Here is a 15,221-nt window from a genome sequence, read left to right as displayed (position 1 = left end):
CAAATTCCTACGCCTCAAAGCACTCATATCTGCCAGAGCCATTCAGCCAAGGAATCCTACACTCTGCCATAAGCTAATAAAACTCATGTCATTGGGCCATATGGTCTCAAAAGTTTATAAGATTCTGTCTCCTATGCCTCAAAAAGCACAAAGAAAATGTGAACGGGACTGGGAAAACGAACCTAACTCCTCCAAGGTGACTTTTGACTGGGATAAAATCCACCTCACACCTTTCTGCAATAAAATATCCCCGATATTGTCGCAAACTAATTTTATGTTGATAAATAGGTCGTATTGGACTCCAGAAAAACTCTTCAAACTCAAACTCATAGAGAACCCCCTCTGTTGGAACTGCAAGTCAGAAGTGGGCAACCTTGTGCACATGCTCTTTTATTGCCCATTGTTGCAAAAGTTCTGGGATAAGGTCTATAATCATATCCACCATACACCACCCAGGGAATTCGTGTATGTCCTGCTAGGGGCGATTGATCCGAACATAGCAAGAGACCATGACAGACACCTACTGGACCTCATGATGACACTGGCATGCAAGGTAGTACTCAGCAAATGGAAGAGTGCTTCAGATGTCTTTTTCAAAATTTGGCAGGAATGGTTGGCGTCCCTGAGGGGAGCTGATAATGACGCCCTCTACTCATCCCCTTGGCAAAAACCCCATACCAAACTGTGGAATTTACTTGATTCGTTGGAACTATGTTACGATCCGCCTTAGACAATTTGCCTCGCTTTACGCCCGTGACAACATACTGAACATTTGTACCTGTTCTGTGAACTTGCAGTCCTCTTATGCTTTACACAATGCTTAATGCATGTTGCTGCTGCCTGACCCCCCCCCCCCCACCCCCCTCACACCTTCCCTTCCCCCTTCCCTTATTGCACAGTTCCAATACATTATGTATGGATGGTGAGACGAATACTTCCATTTATCAAGGGTATATATAGAACCCACTGCACGCACCTTTTAAGTACTCAAGCATTAGTGTTTGCTAAACATAACATTATCTGCCTTCAATTTGACATGTGTCCAACCACATAATATTTCCTGTCTCCCACTTTACGCTATGCCATCCATACGCCTTAATTTTGTATTTTTATATTTCTGTATTATTTGTATTATTTGTATATTTGTATGTTTGTATTATTTGTATCCTCAATTAAAAAAAATTGAAATAAAAAAAAAGGAGAAACTTACTGAAAAAACCCAAAGGTTACAGGGACATTATAGTAAGGAAATAGAAGTTTAAAAACTTAAAAATTCACTAAAAAAAACCCCCAAAAAAACCTTACTGGGACATTATAGTTGGGTTCAGATATTACATACACAAACCCATAGAAATTCAGCAGTTAGTTATCTCACGTAACAATTCACGCCCTCTGCATCCACTGCTAATTACCCCATGTATGACATTACTGATGACATCTCCTCATTCATGCATTCACTTAAACCTTTGCAGTGAAATTATTAATGAGAAAACTGTGCGATATGGGTCAGACGATGAAAGATGGGAAGAAATTAGATTCCTACCAGTTAGCACTTTAGATCTAAACCAAACACTTTTTCTTGTCTTTTTAACTGGAGTAGTCTAATCAAGTGTCAACTGGATTCACACCATTTACCAAGCCCTCTTCTGCCAAAGCAAACATTGTTAGAGCAACACAGGTTTCCATTTAAACTTGTCTCTGGATTATTTACTGCAACCCCAAAATCTCATAACCAAATGGGTAGGCATAGGAATAAAGTTCAAGGGCATTCCATACAAAATATTTATACATTTTAACCAAAGAGGCCTGCTTTTGTAGTGGCAGAGTCAGTTTCTCACTGTCTGAAAGAACCAATGTATGTATAGGCATTTATATAGCGCACTACTTACCCGGAGGGTCCCAAGGCGCTTCGACCGCTGCGAAACCCTTCCTGGCTTCCCTGAGAGATGGTCCCTTAATGGGTATCTCCAGGGTGAGACCAGGCATCCCCGGCGGTCTGGTGGGGCCGTTAGTGAAGATGAGGCAAGCTAATGCCCAGAGTTGCCGAGTGTGATCGCTGATCAGAGTGGGCACCGAGGCGAGAGAATTATCGAGTCCGCTGACCCTGGTCCAGAAACCTGCCTCGCCGGGAATCGAACCCTGGTCCCGGGCCGGCCGTCCTCTACTCTCGGGTCTGCCGCCTCTAACCAGTGAGCCACACTACCAATAGGTTTCTTAGGTAAATGTTGTTGCTTTATACACTGCAATATTTACTACAGCTAACTAAAAAAGAGAGGCAAATTGCTTTCAAGTGCTTACAATACTTTTAAGTGGATTTTATATTAATTACATTAATAAGCAAAAAATTTGACTAGAAGAGAGACCAAAACCAGCAAAAAGGGATGTATTTTCACATCACTCTGCCTCGTAACTGAATTGACAACTTCTTCGTACCACATTCGAAAAAAGTATGGAGGTCCTAATGGGAGGAATAGAGTAAACAAGTGACCAAAGTTCCCTTAACACAAGTCTGAATTGACGTACACAACCTTTCACAATCGTCACCTACAGAGGCCTTCTTTTTATTTTTAGAAAATTAGAAATGTATATTATACCTGTACAGGATACTTTTTTTAATGTTTTATTAAAGAATTGAGGTTTTAAGTAAATTAAGAATGTGACAAACCAATTTAATAGAGACAATGTAATGGTAAAATGCCTTTGCAAAACCTAGGATTACAAATCTAGCTACACAAATGGCACATTCTTGCTACATCACTTGCTATCCCAATGCTTAAATTCAGCAGAAGCACTGAAATTGTGCACTAGCAACCACAATAACTGTGCACTCACGTTTGCATTACCAAATAATGTTCCACAGACCAAGAGAATACTAAAGAAAGTTTAGTTACAACATTTTCAACAATGATTCCGGATATCTCTGCAGATCTGCTTTTCAATCTCTGAAGCGGCTCTACCATCACACAGATTAACTTGAAGCTATTAGGGAAAAAATTAAGCAATAAAAGCAGAATGCCACTACATTCTGGTAGATAGTCAATTGCACAAGTTACTACTTGTGTAACGATATATCTGTAAGAGACATTAGTTAGTGATAGATTCCTTACCTTAGAATATCCCCAGGCGTCAGACTGGATCCGGAAAGTTTTGCGTAGCAGTACCCTTGCGCGTCGGTAGGCGTCGTCTGCGGCTCCGCGTCCGTCGTCGGCGCCGTGATGACGTCGTAGGAGTACTTAGACGCCGCCTCCGCGTGCTGACGTCAGTTCTTAGCCACAGCTTTTCCGCGCCAGAAGCGCAGAGCCATGACAAAAACCGACACTGGTGCCAAGAAACTAGGGCCCTGAAAGGGGATGACCTTAACCCTAGATATCGGTTTGCAGAACGGGGAGGATGGGTGGGTCGGTAAGGAATCTATCACTAACTAATGTCTCTTACAGATATATCGTTACACAAGTAGTAACTTGTGCATCTGAAAGAGACACGTTAGTGATAGATTCCTTACCTTAGAATAGTTACCCCAGCAATACCATCCCCGTGGTGGTGGGTCTGAGAACCAATATTTACACCAGAAAGTCCTGGAGAACGGAACGGCCGAAGTAGCCGTCCCTCCGGACTTGACTGTCCAGGCAGTAGTGCCGCGCAAACGTGTGCAACGAGGCCCACGTAGCTGCCTGGCAAATGTCCTGCAAGGGCACACCTCGGCCCAAGGCAGTTGTAGTGGCCGTGGCTCGAGTGGAATGAGCCCTCAGCCCAACAGGGGGTTCCTTCTTAGCCAAGGAGTAACACGCCTGGATGCACATGATAATCCATCTAGAGATGGTCCGTTTGTGCACCGCTTTTCCTTTCTTAGCGCCCACGTACCCAACAAAGAGTTGATCATCCACCCGGAACTGGCGTGTGCGATCCAGATAGAGAACCTGTCTGGCCACGTTCCTATCTACAGGCGAACCTGTAGCGGGCCTGGACCAAGTGCCCAAAAGAACGTCCGTCAAGGCCTCATTAAACGGCAGCAGAGGCTCCATGGAGCATGACTGCGGCTTAAGGACCTCAGTGAGGAGGTTAGTCCTCACGGCCGCGACGGGGAGCTCAAGGCCCAAGGCCTTTGCAGCCCTCATCAACACCACACCATAAGTAGCACCCTCCTCCGAAGGAACGGTAGGAGGAGAGACAAATCCAGTGTCTGGAGAGGTGTCCAGGCCACTGGCCTCCCCAAGGTCTCCTGTCCAGTCCATGTTAGACTGACACTCCCTGGTCAGAGGGTCCTCAGACCCCTCCCAATTCTCCTCGTCCCCCATCTCCTGAGAATCAGGGTCGTAAGTGAATGGGGTCGGTTCATAGAAACTGAAATCTCCAAACTGCGTCGAGATCGGCGCCGATAGGCGTCGTCCCGACGTCGGCATCGGGGACGGCGCCGCCCGAGGACGCCGCCGGAGAGGACACCACACGGACCGACGCCGGGGGGGTCGTAAGGTCCACCGGTGACGATCCATCGCCCGAGGAGGGTCCAGCAGCGCCCTGCGGTGCCGGGCCCGAAGGCGCCGACGCCGGGGCCGCTGTACCCTGCGGCGCCGGGCCCGAGGGCACCGGCGGTGTCGGGATCGTGGAGCCCTGCGGCGCCGGGCCCGAAGGCGCCGGCGGCGTCGACGCCGAAGCACCCGACGGCATCGGGGTCGTAGCCCCCGACCCACTAGGGCCTCCAGACGGGTTCACTGGGCCAGGTAGACGTTGAACAATGTCAGGCTGAGGGATGATCCTTGGGGTACGCCGCAGAGGATCTTGGAGGCTTTGGAACGGAAAGGGGGGGAGGAGGACGCTCTGGGTTCTGCCGGAGAGGAAGGAGGTGGTCCATTCCAGAGCCTTGTCTTGGATCCCTGCGTTGTGGAGGCGTGAGCGTAGGGTGCAGTGGCAGAACGTGTCGAAGGCGGCTGATAGGTCCAGGAGGATGAGGGCAGCGGTTTCGCCGTTGTCCAGCAGGGCCCGGATGTCATTGGTGGCAGGGTTGAGGGCAGTTTCGGTGCTGTTGTTGCTGCGGAACCCGGACTCGGACTGATGTTCTCCTCAAGGTAGCGGGTCAGCTGCTTGCTGACGGTTTTCTCAATGACCTTAGCCGGGAACGTGAGCAGGGGGATGGGCGGGAAGTTCTTGAGGTCCCTCGGATATGCCTTGGGTTCTTGAGCAAGGCGTTGATTTCGGCGTGCTTCCAGCTCTCCGGGAAGGTTGCGGTCTCGAAGAAGATGTTGATGGCCTTGTGGAGATGGGGTGCGATGGTGGCGTTGGCGTGGTTGAAGATATGGTGTGGGCACGGGTCTGATGGGGAGCCGGAGTGGATGGTGTTCATGATTTTGATGGTGTCGTCGATGTTAGTCCAGGTGAGCATGGGGTCGTTGTGGGTGGTGGTCGTGGGGTCTAAGGTGTTGTTGGCTTTCGCGGTGGTCTGGTTGTCGAAGCGGTCGTGGATGTCTGATCTTGCGATGGAAGAAGGTGGCCAGGGAGTTGCACAGGTCTAGCGATGGTGAGATGTTGGTGTTGGAGCTGGGGTTGGAGAGTTCCTTCACAATGTTGAAGAGCTCTTTGCTGTTGTGTGCGTTGTTGTCGAGACGGTCTTTGAAGGAGGCCCTTTTGGCGGATCTGATGAGGTGATGATGTTGGCGCATGGCGTTCGTGTGGGCTGCCTGGTTCTCCGGTGTCTGTTCGCGGTGCCATTTGTTCTCTAGTCTTAGGCCAGGATTATTTGGAGGTCTGGAGGTCCGCGGAGAACCACCTGGCATTCTTGTGGGTGTGTGTTGGAGGGTTTCTTGATCGGGGCGAGGGTGTTGGCGCAGTCGTTGATCCAACGCTCGAGGTTGCTGGGGGCAGCGTCTGGGTCGGTGGGTCGGCTTTGGGTAAGGTTCACTGACATATTTCCAACTTCAGCAAACATCACACACCTTGTGATGAAATATGTTATTGTAAAACAATCAACACATGGTGGAGGAAGATGAAGGATGAAAGCTCTGCTGCTCGAAATGTTTGGCATCATCTAATTATTTTTATTAGATGAGAACCTGCAAACACCCCAACACAAGAGACATAAGTAGATGAGTCATAGACTATCAAGTCATTTGAAATTGGCGACAGCTGGGTACCTAAAATGCAGCAATTGTTGCTCCACAAAGCCATTTTCCAGTCAAAGTAGGAGGGGGATTTATGAACATATAGTTTTCTTGAATCGATTTTATTACATGTCATGAAGCAAGTATGTATTATCAAGCAGTGTAGTATGCCATTCACTGGTACTGGTATGTGAGGGGAACAGGGTCCTTACTCACTCGGGTTAAGCTTGTCATGTCCAACTTCAGTTGTTTCACTTAACATTAAAAACGCTGGTTGCAACTTTCTGAAATACCAGACAATCAAGTTGAAAATAAAATATCCATTTTAAACTATCATTTGCTTACCTCTACCTGATGTGCTTGAAACTAAAAACCATGACTACTTTCTACAAGCTAAGGCACCAATAGGTTTCCTTACAAGGCACTCAATTGCATCAAAAATGAAATACCCTCAATGTAATCAGTAAATCAGACAGCAGCGGTGCCCACGTCTGGGCTTACCCGTCCCACTCGGGGCGACAAATGTAAAAGCAACAGGTGATGGACAGAATGCAGAACAATGTCATACATTCACCCCAGTACAATGAGGCAAAGGGTCAAACTGATTTGCATATGGCCATGTCTAAACTGGGGTGGCAGAGTGAGCTAAAGAATGATGATGGGTTAAACCCAGATCAGTTGACTGGGGGTGAGTGCTTGCAATGTTCAACACTCCGTCCATCATCCCCTTTGGTTTCGTTTTGTTCGCTCTAAGTAGGCAGGGTATGCCCAGACGTGGGTCCCTTGCTCACTTTGCTACTGGGCTCAAGCTAGCCTGTCTGATGACGGTTGATTAGCCAGAAACCGGACCCTGGATGCTTATTTCCAGTCCAGGGAAGACATGGCTTGGCAGTTTGGGCTGAACTGTTCCCATGAGGCACAGGGTCAGACTCATTTGCATATGGCCATGTCTGAACTGGGGTGGCGTAGTGAGCTAAAGAATGATGTTGGATTAAACCCAGATCAGTTGACTGGGGTTGAGTGCTTGCAATGTTCAACACTCCGTCCATCATCCCCTTTGGTTTTGCTTTGTTCAACCCTGTATGCTGGCTCCTCCTGTCTCATAAGCACCCACAAATTAATTGTTACCAGTTTTACTGCTCAGCAATACTTGTTGATGTCAGGAGTTGCCAGGCCGCCATTGAACACTCCCCTCTGCAGTTTATGTAAGGCTATTCTAGAGTTTCCCCCATCAGGGTAAAGAAATATGACCGTTTTTCTGTTGTTTGCTGAATAACTAGTAACTACAGATAAAATATTTATGACATGAAATCCCTTCCATCCATAACAATATTAAACCATTGAAAAAGCCGAAATAGTACCCTATCCTAGATTTGTCTCTCAGCTCACCCATCCGGTCTCTCTCGTGTCATTGCCTCCATATATTGTACATGTTCTGGTATCCAGTCATCAAATGTCTCCCTAAATACATCTGTGACCTGGTTTCCTACATCAGGCAAATGCATTTTGATCATTCAAGCAACTATGGACACCAACAAGCTTAGTTTTATTACAGCTGAGTAGCACATTGCCAAGAAACAAAAAACAAACTGATCACCTTCCTCAAAAACAGATGGGCATCATCCCATTAAGTTACTGAAAGGCATTATGGAGGTAATGACTAAAGAGGTCATAAAAAATTCGCTCCTCTGATAAATTGTTTAAGGAAAGAACACCTGTATCATCACATGAGTAAAATGTATTTTGATATAAGTTGCTGAAATTACGATTAAAGTGACTCAGTTATTACCCTCAAGTCTAATGGGCTATTTCTGAGACCAAAATAAAGTGGAATTTATAACCTGTTTGCAAAGGATAGTAACACCCAAAGGTACCAGTATAATGTGCAACCCTGCTATAAAGCAAGACACAGTTAGTTTAGAAGAGCTTTACACCAAAGCAGTCCACAAGGCATTCGAGGGTGCCAGGATGAGAACAGTATGATATACAACATATCTCATGCTAAAGGGACTGAATGTGGGAGCTGTATTTGCTACATTTCCCGTGTCAGTCTAATCTGCAAAAGACAACAGAACTACTTGCCTACGCAGTTATTTTGAACCTCCAAAATCAGATTTTCAGTACATATGTTTTGTGGGTGCAACACAGCAGACACGTAGATTAGTAAGAGAGAAAACTGTCATTCATTTTGCCCCTAGAAGAAGTAGTTTGTTTTTGAAACACTTGGCAGCATTATCTGAATTTCTGGACTATAAAGAGAAATGAGCAAGAGGAAAGACTAAACACAAATAAAACACAAACCTGTTTCCCCTTATATGGTAGGCCATACTACATGCCACATTCCAGTTACCACATAGCCTGTAGGGCTCCATCAAGTCTCCACTACTCACCTGATGGGAGAGAGCATTTGTCTGCCTGGCTGACATCTGCTGATCATAGAAGGAATCCCCAAAAACACTTCCAAGGATCGAAGAATGCTAAAAAAAAAAAAACAAGACACTTTGCTGAGTTTACACATGAACAAATTTAGGGTCTGCTGCTATGCAAACACAAACCATACAGTAAAAGGGATGCTCTAATTCGATGAGAAAATGGAAGAAATCCAAAATGGATATATATATATATTTAATAGGTAAAAATATTTCTGAACCTGAGGAAAATACAAACACATTAACACTATTTTTGTGAATTTAATACGTCAGTAAATGGATAATAGTCTGCAACAATGCAGTTTTCTTAAGTCTAAAGGGAATCGAGCTATTAAGTATTACAAGTAAAATTTGAGTGGCCTACGCAGGGTGCTTCTACCAAGGTTATGATTTGCTTGGCTGCCACCCGACACCTTCTACCTTAGCGTCCCAAATGATCAACCATCGCAAGCTCAAGTTTTAGGTTTTCAAGCTCTATGTACTAAACTTCATTAGCTGGTGTTGTGAATTTGTCAGTGGTAAAGCCTTCCTATCAGGAGCATCTGCAACAAAGCTCACATTGTGCATTCCACAGAAACATTTTTGTTTAAAATATTAGTCTGATTCAATGCAACACTTTAACAACATTTTTAATGAGACAAGGACGTTGGAAATGTTGGACATGAAGAAAACTGTAGCACACTGTGACAGTACAGGTGAAGCACCAACAAAGACATGAAACCAAAGAGATAAAATCAGCCAGCATCGATTGTTGCTCTAATTTAAGACTAATTCTGCTCCATATCTCTTTCTCTGATCCAGCGAGGAAAAACGAGGGCGTAACATGGTGAGCACATCTTGCATGTTTAAGTCACAATAGCAATGAATATGCATCTTTGTAAAATTTTAAGATGTGCAAGTTTCTTTGAATTCATTTTCTATAACAAAACAAACAAAATACCTAAACAATACTTGGGGGGCATGGCCTGCGCATGAGGAAAATAGATGTATTGTACATGCTTTACACTCCACTCCGCCATGGGGGAGCTAGACGTTCTTGATCGTGAGCTGCAACACACATCAGACTAAGGATAATCAAACAGGATGGTTTCTTCACCATACACCCGAACACTGGGTCAGAGGCGGTGGGACCAATAGGGTGTTCTGTAAGTTGCTCGCGAGTTAGTATGTCACAGGGGATGTAACGGTTTATCAGATGTCAGGAGAGCACTGACCCTCTTTTTTCTTTCCCATCCTCTTCAAGTGTTTTCTCTTTGGGTACAACCTTGTGTAAGTCCCTTTCATGTTTGCCTTAATCGAATAATGTATGAATGTATTTCTTCAATTTGCCCACAACTCATTTCAAATATCACCTTTTCTATTTGAAAAATCCTACTCCTGCAACCTAACTTCACCTAAATTCCAATAGCTCATCTAATACCTCCACCCAACATCCGGACTACTCTCCCAATGTTAACACCCAACTCCCATTAATGTAATCTTCTACAGAGAAACTGTAGTGAATACATGGAATGGTTTACTTGAGCACACAAGACTAATTCCAGAAACTAAGAGTTACAATTTAACACCGTACTAACCACCTATCTTGGTATCTGGAGCATCATGCTGCCCGGTGTAAGACACTTTAATGCATCATCAGTGGTAGTAAACTATATATAAATCCAATTACAATCTCTCTCCATATGGATCTTTCTTCCCTCCAGGAGCAGACTTCTGACCTAGTTAACATAGGGAATGTAATATGGGAAAAAAGTGGCACCCAGGTAATAGCTTTTTGTCTTTCTAGAAAATGCAGATAACTCCCATGGCTGCCTCTGCTTCAAGAAACAGAAATAGTGAGCTATAGTCATGTAGCATATTATTCAAAGGGGAACATACAGGGTTTTACTACAGTGACTCCTTATGTTCTCCACTGTTTTCGTCTGGGCAAAGTAAAGGCTGGGTGGGAATGAGTTTGATGGGAAGGCCTTGGTGAATCCAGTGCTGCCATTTCTTTATTTGCTGTTCACGAATATCTCCCTCCCGTACTACTGCTATCTCTCACTCTTACACTTATCACTAATTGCAGACCTATTTACCATATCCAAAAAAGAGAATCCGTAAAGGGTTGCATTTATACAAAATAAAAAAAGATAAGAACCATGGTTAAGTATCGCCAAACCTACACGCTTATGAGAGTGATTAAAGAAATTTCTTGGTAGAAACACAAGAGAAGAACAGAAAATACTGAGTTAACCACATGGCTAGCATACAGACCCTATCCCTTAACACCAAAGGCATCTATCACCCAGTAAGACATAAAAAAAATCCAGCTAGACTACTGGCAAAGGTTGAAGGAAGACCTGATAATCCCACAAGAGATGAAGACTGAGGTAGGAGAGGCAATTCCAATGCGAACTAGCTGCGTAGAGGACTTTACATGCTCACCAGCTATCAAAGAAAAAGGCTCTGGTTAAACCAATTTAAAAACATCATGATTAAATGCCCTTGCAGTAGAAAACAACTGCAAAGCGAGCTGGCTTCCTCTTAGACTACAGAGGACGGAAAAAGATAGGCCCTTTCAAAATATACACACCTGATGCGGACATGCTAGACTTCTGCATATAAGTAAGTAGGGAACTCTCTCACATACCACAAGAGGAGGGAATCACTAAGTGTGGAGATTATTTACCTGCAAACGGAACCCTAGACACTGCATCAACATGCAAATTCAGACCAAACAGATTGAGACACACAGATAAAAAAGTAACAATACAGAAGTGCATTTCTACATTTTAAAAGTAAATCGTAAGTGATGGTATTTAAAAACGAAACTGCTGAGGAATAAAATGGTGAATTAACCAATTTATTCAATTAATAATGCCCATTTCCCTGTACATTTTTCCAAAGCAAGAGGTTCTTGAAAAAAAGGACTACACCTCTTATCGCCTACATCCACTGATCTGCAGTTGGGGAGTTAGAATCCAGCCAACCTCCAACCCTGAAACAGGCGTACAACTAATTGGGAATGAAAAAATTGTATTGAATCCCTATCTCAGGCACAGAATAAACAAGCTGATCTAAGGATAAAGATGTGTAGATTCGATAAATTTCTGTTAAAATGATCACTAAACTGGATAATGACCCCTCCGTGTTTAATATATAAGGTAATGCAGTTTTAATATGCCAATTGAAGAGTTTAAATACAGTAAATAAAGATGGGGAAGTATCCAATTAAGACAAATATTTAGATTTTCTACTTTAAGAGCATTCAATATTTGAGCTACAAATTTAACAAGATTCTAAATGAAGATACAACTCAACATGGTCAATAGGATTATTTGATGAACTGCTCAACATTCTTTAATAACTTATATAATACCCTTGAAGTGCTGGGAAAGAAAGTATCTGCAGACGATTAAAACGTCTGTAAAACTAGAAGGTAATAATGAAGGAAGAGGGCTTCAAATTTGACAAGTCGATTAAAATCCAATAAAAGTCCAGTCTGGCCAAGTATGAAGGCTCAGTGTATAAGATGGGGGCAAAAGGTCTCCTCTCAAGAAACCCAAATGTGTAATACTGACTGATGGATTTTTTGTTTTTCTAGAACTGAAAACATTTGTACCTAGAAAAATAATGTTTTCACTTTCAATAATAGGTTACATTTAAATAATACATAAAAAGCATTTTATTAAATACGTTTTGTATAGAAAGAGGAGGAAATGTATACAATGGAATGCCATTAAGCGTTCTAACTGCAAGAAAGAATTTGTGGACATTTGCAGAAATTCGAGACTACAATATAGTAATAAAGAATTTGTTTACAATTAAAGCACCAATTTTAAACTAAATCGGACAATACTATTAATAGTGGTAAGTGAATCTGTACCCAACAGAAATAGAATATCATAATTATATGTACAGAATACATTTTATAATGCAGTACATGAGCATTTCATTGATTTATTGTACCTTTTATTAAGGATGCAACACCAAAGGCCACAAATAACTACAGATCCAGGGTCTACAAATCAGGATTTAGTCAAAACGATATTAATTTATTATTGACTAAAGAAAAGTCACTGAACCAGGGCATCTAATTACAAAAAACTACAAAATAAGAAATAGATAAAATGAAGTAATTCGGAATATATAGGAGTGAGGTAAGACAAGAAAGATGATGTCTACTGTTGATGTGATTTAGAAGCAAAAAGGGGATTGCTAGTGTGTACTAGAAGAGGTATAACACAAAAAGTGGTAACAAAAATTTACTTTATAATGCAAGTAAAACAATATTCAGAAAACTAAGATATATTTTATTACCACAGTTGTTACTGACATTTTAGGGTTCCTAGTTGCAAGATTGTATCCCAGCAATGAAATGAGACTCCTACTGTCGGAAAATTAAGAATAAAAACGAATACCATTTTGCACTAAGGATTTTTGATATATAGGAGACCATAGATTAAAATATTTGAGGTACTGGAGCCCATTCTATGGGTAATTTGAGTGATCGAGAACATAGGTGGTAACCAGTATGTGCTTTAGAATCTTTTTGCACAGATGCACAATGAAATACATTATTTTACAGCCTTATCTTTTCCATTAAGACATATTGATGATGTGCACACTGATTATATCCAGGCAAGGCAGCTAAAGGTACACATTTTAAGTTAAACGTCATGTACTTTTCCATCATCTTCAATATTAATTCCAACAGGATTTAGAAGTGGTGTTCGGAGGTCGTGGTTTTATCACTGCTTTCTTTGTATTGTGATTACAATGGAGCAATCTGTTTTAAGGTTACGAAGAAAAAGAACAGGACTTACTAGTTGACAAATATAAGTATGCCTTTTCCACTGCATGCAAATACAAAAATAAAAATTTAAAAAGTCTTGTTTGAGGGGCGGAAAAGGGGAGGTCAGGTTAGCGACAAAGAACGGCCATGCAAAATGCTTTAAACACCCATAAAATCTGACCTCTGAAGGCATTATTCAACATTTTACTTGCCAACTGCCATCAAGGAAACAACAATCTAGCTTGCAACACAAATCCGTCTTATTCTAAAGCCTTATTTATAGAGTTGAAATGGGTATGAAGACCCATAAATCACAGAGGGGAAGATAGGGGTTTCACCAACTGGAAATATTTTCAAGGTTGAAGAAAGAAGAGGAAATAAAAACATTGACTAATGTCCGTCTGTCAACCAAAGTTACTTATGCAGATTGAATGACGTGGAAAATAACGAAAAACAAAAATGAAGTATAATGCATGAAATTCTACGCTGTGCTGCTTTTCAGATTTACAGTGGCAGATTTCTACAAATCTTATGGAAGACAGAAATCTTCACAAATTGTAGGTAAAAGGTTTGGTGGCAGGGCAAATGCAAATGTCCCTGACAATTCTATTGACAGAACATTCCCTTGGAGTAGGTGACGCAAGACTTGGATGTGAATCAGTCAATTTCCATGTGCATGTGTTGCGAACAGATCTATTTGTGTATAACCAAAGGTGTGGAAGATTGGGTCTACCACACTTCGATGTGGCTCCCAGCACATTACAGAAACCACCAACACCGCTGCTGGACACCTGTTATACCAATTTTCAATTAGCAATATCACAGTCAACAAGCCAGCAACCATGACAGAGACAGACCACGCCCTCACCAGTTTCCGTGTACCTGTCCGGCACCATCACAGGCCTGTCAACCACCGGCCCTGCCTGCTGCAGCTGGAATAGCATCACAGAAGAAGAGTGGGCTTCCGACCTCTCCGGGCATTGGCCTGAGCACACCAGCAACTTGCCGAAAGCCACCAACAACCGGATCACCACACAAGCACTAACAACCTGCCTTCCCTGAAACGCAGCCCAATCACAAGCGCCTGACCACAGGCCAGTTGGGACACAGTGAAACTGGGACTTCACAAGCAATGTGCTTATTTCAAACTCCTCCCACACAGATACAAGGCACTATACAACTTAAGCCCCTCCAACCTGAACACTCACATCCCGTTCCACCAATCACCCAGACAAATCCATCCCGCAGAACTTGTACTCGCACACATCCCACGTGTACAGAGAACCACATTAGGAAGACGGTTCTCTTACATCCCTATGAAGGTGTGGAGCAACCACCCACTCCACATCAGACCCGCCTCCCCTCTTCTTGAATTCCACAAGAAGCTGAAGACCTGGCTTCCCAATTAACTAACCTACTATAGGCAGGGCCAGGGACTGGGCACACACATTAGCTCAACGCCAGGATATCGTTGCGGTGATAGCGTCCTTAATAAATACACAAAAAGTAACATAATTGTGATTGAATTAGCCTTTGTATGGCTGCTGATGTACATATCATGGCTAGAGTGCTTTTATTTCTTTTCATCCTTGGTGTGAGTGGATTAGATGATGCTTTTTGTTTGGTAACCTCGTTCCACTGGTCTAAGATATTAGAGAGGATGGATAAGAATTGGTTGTTCTTCTGCTACAGCAGAAGTGTTTCTAGCAGAAAACGTGCCTCAGTTTGATCACTGCACAGTTTTAAGTCGTCTAGGATAAGAGTCAAGTCCCTTACTGACGGGGCAGATTCCAGGTCTTGCCATATATTTCACTCTCCCCTCGAAGCCTCTTTCATGGGTTGATAATACTGCTCATCCTCCCCATAAAGATCTTCCTGCTCATCCTCCTGCAGTTCTGGAGTTGCTGGGCAGTCTAACTCTTT

The 15,221-nt window shown here is 43.1% G+C and overlaps 1 protein-coding gene across 4 annotated transcripts in view; it reads right to left on the bottom strand.

Moving 5' to 3' along the window:
* CRTC1 (CREB regulated transcription coactivator 1) overlaps positions 1–15,221 on the bottom strand; it is a 364,358-nt gene that overhangs the window by 22,303 nt on the left and 326,834 nt on the right. For all 4 annotated transcript variants that reach the window (XM_086947032.1, XM_086947030.1, XM_086947029.1 and 1 more), the window contains one exon: positions 8,483–8,569. In XM_086947032.1, the coding sequence (XP_086803158.1) occupies positions 8,483–8,569 (87 nt within the window). The remainder of the gene's footprint in view (positions 1–8,482; positions 8,570–15,221) is intronic.

The sequence above is a fragment of the Lissotriton vulgaris genome, chromosome 12 (genome assembly GCF_964263255.1).
Source record: "Lissotriton vulgaris chromosome 12, aLisVul1.2, whole genome shotgun sequence".
In the NCBI taxonomy this organism is placed as follows: domain Eukaryota; kingdom Metazoa; phylum Chordata; class Amphibia; order Caudata; family Salamandridae; genus Lissotriton; species Lissotriton vulgaris.
The sequence above is the reverse complement of the archived record's forward strand: the minus strand, read 5'-3'. Positions and strand labels throughout refer to the sequence as shown.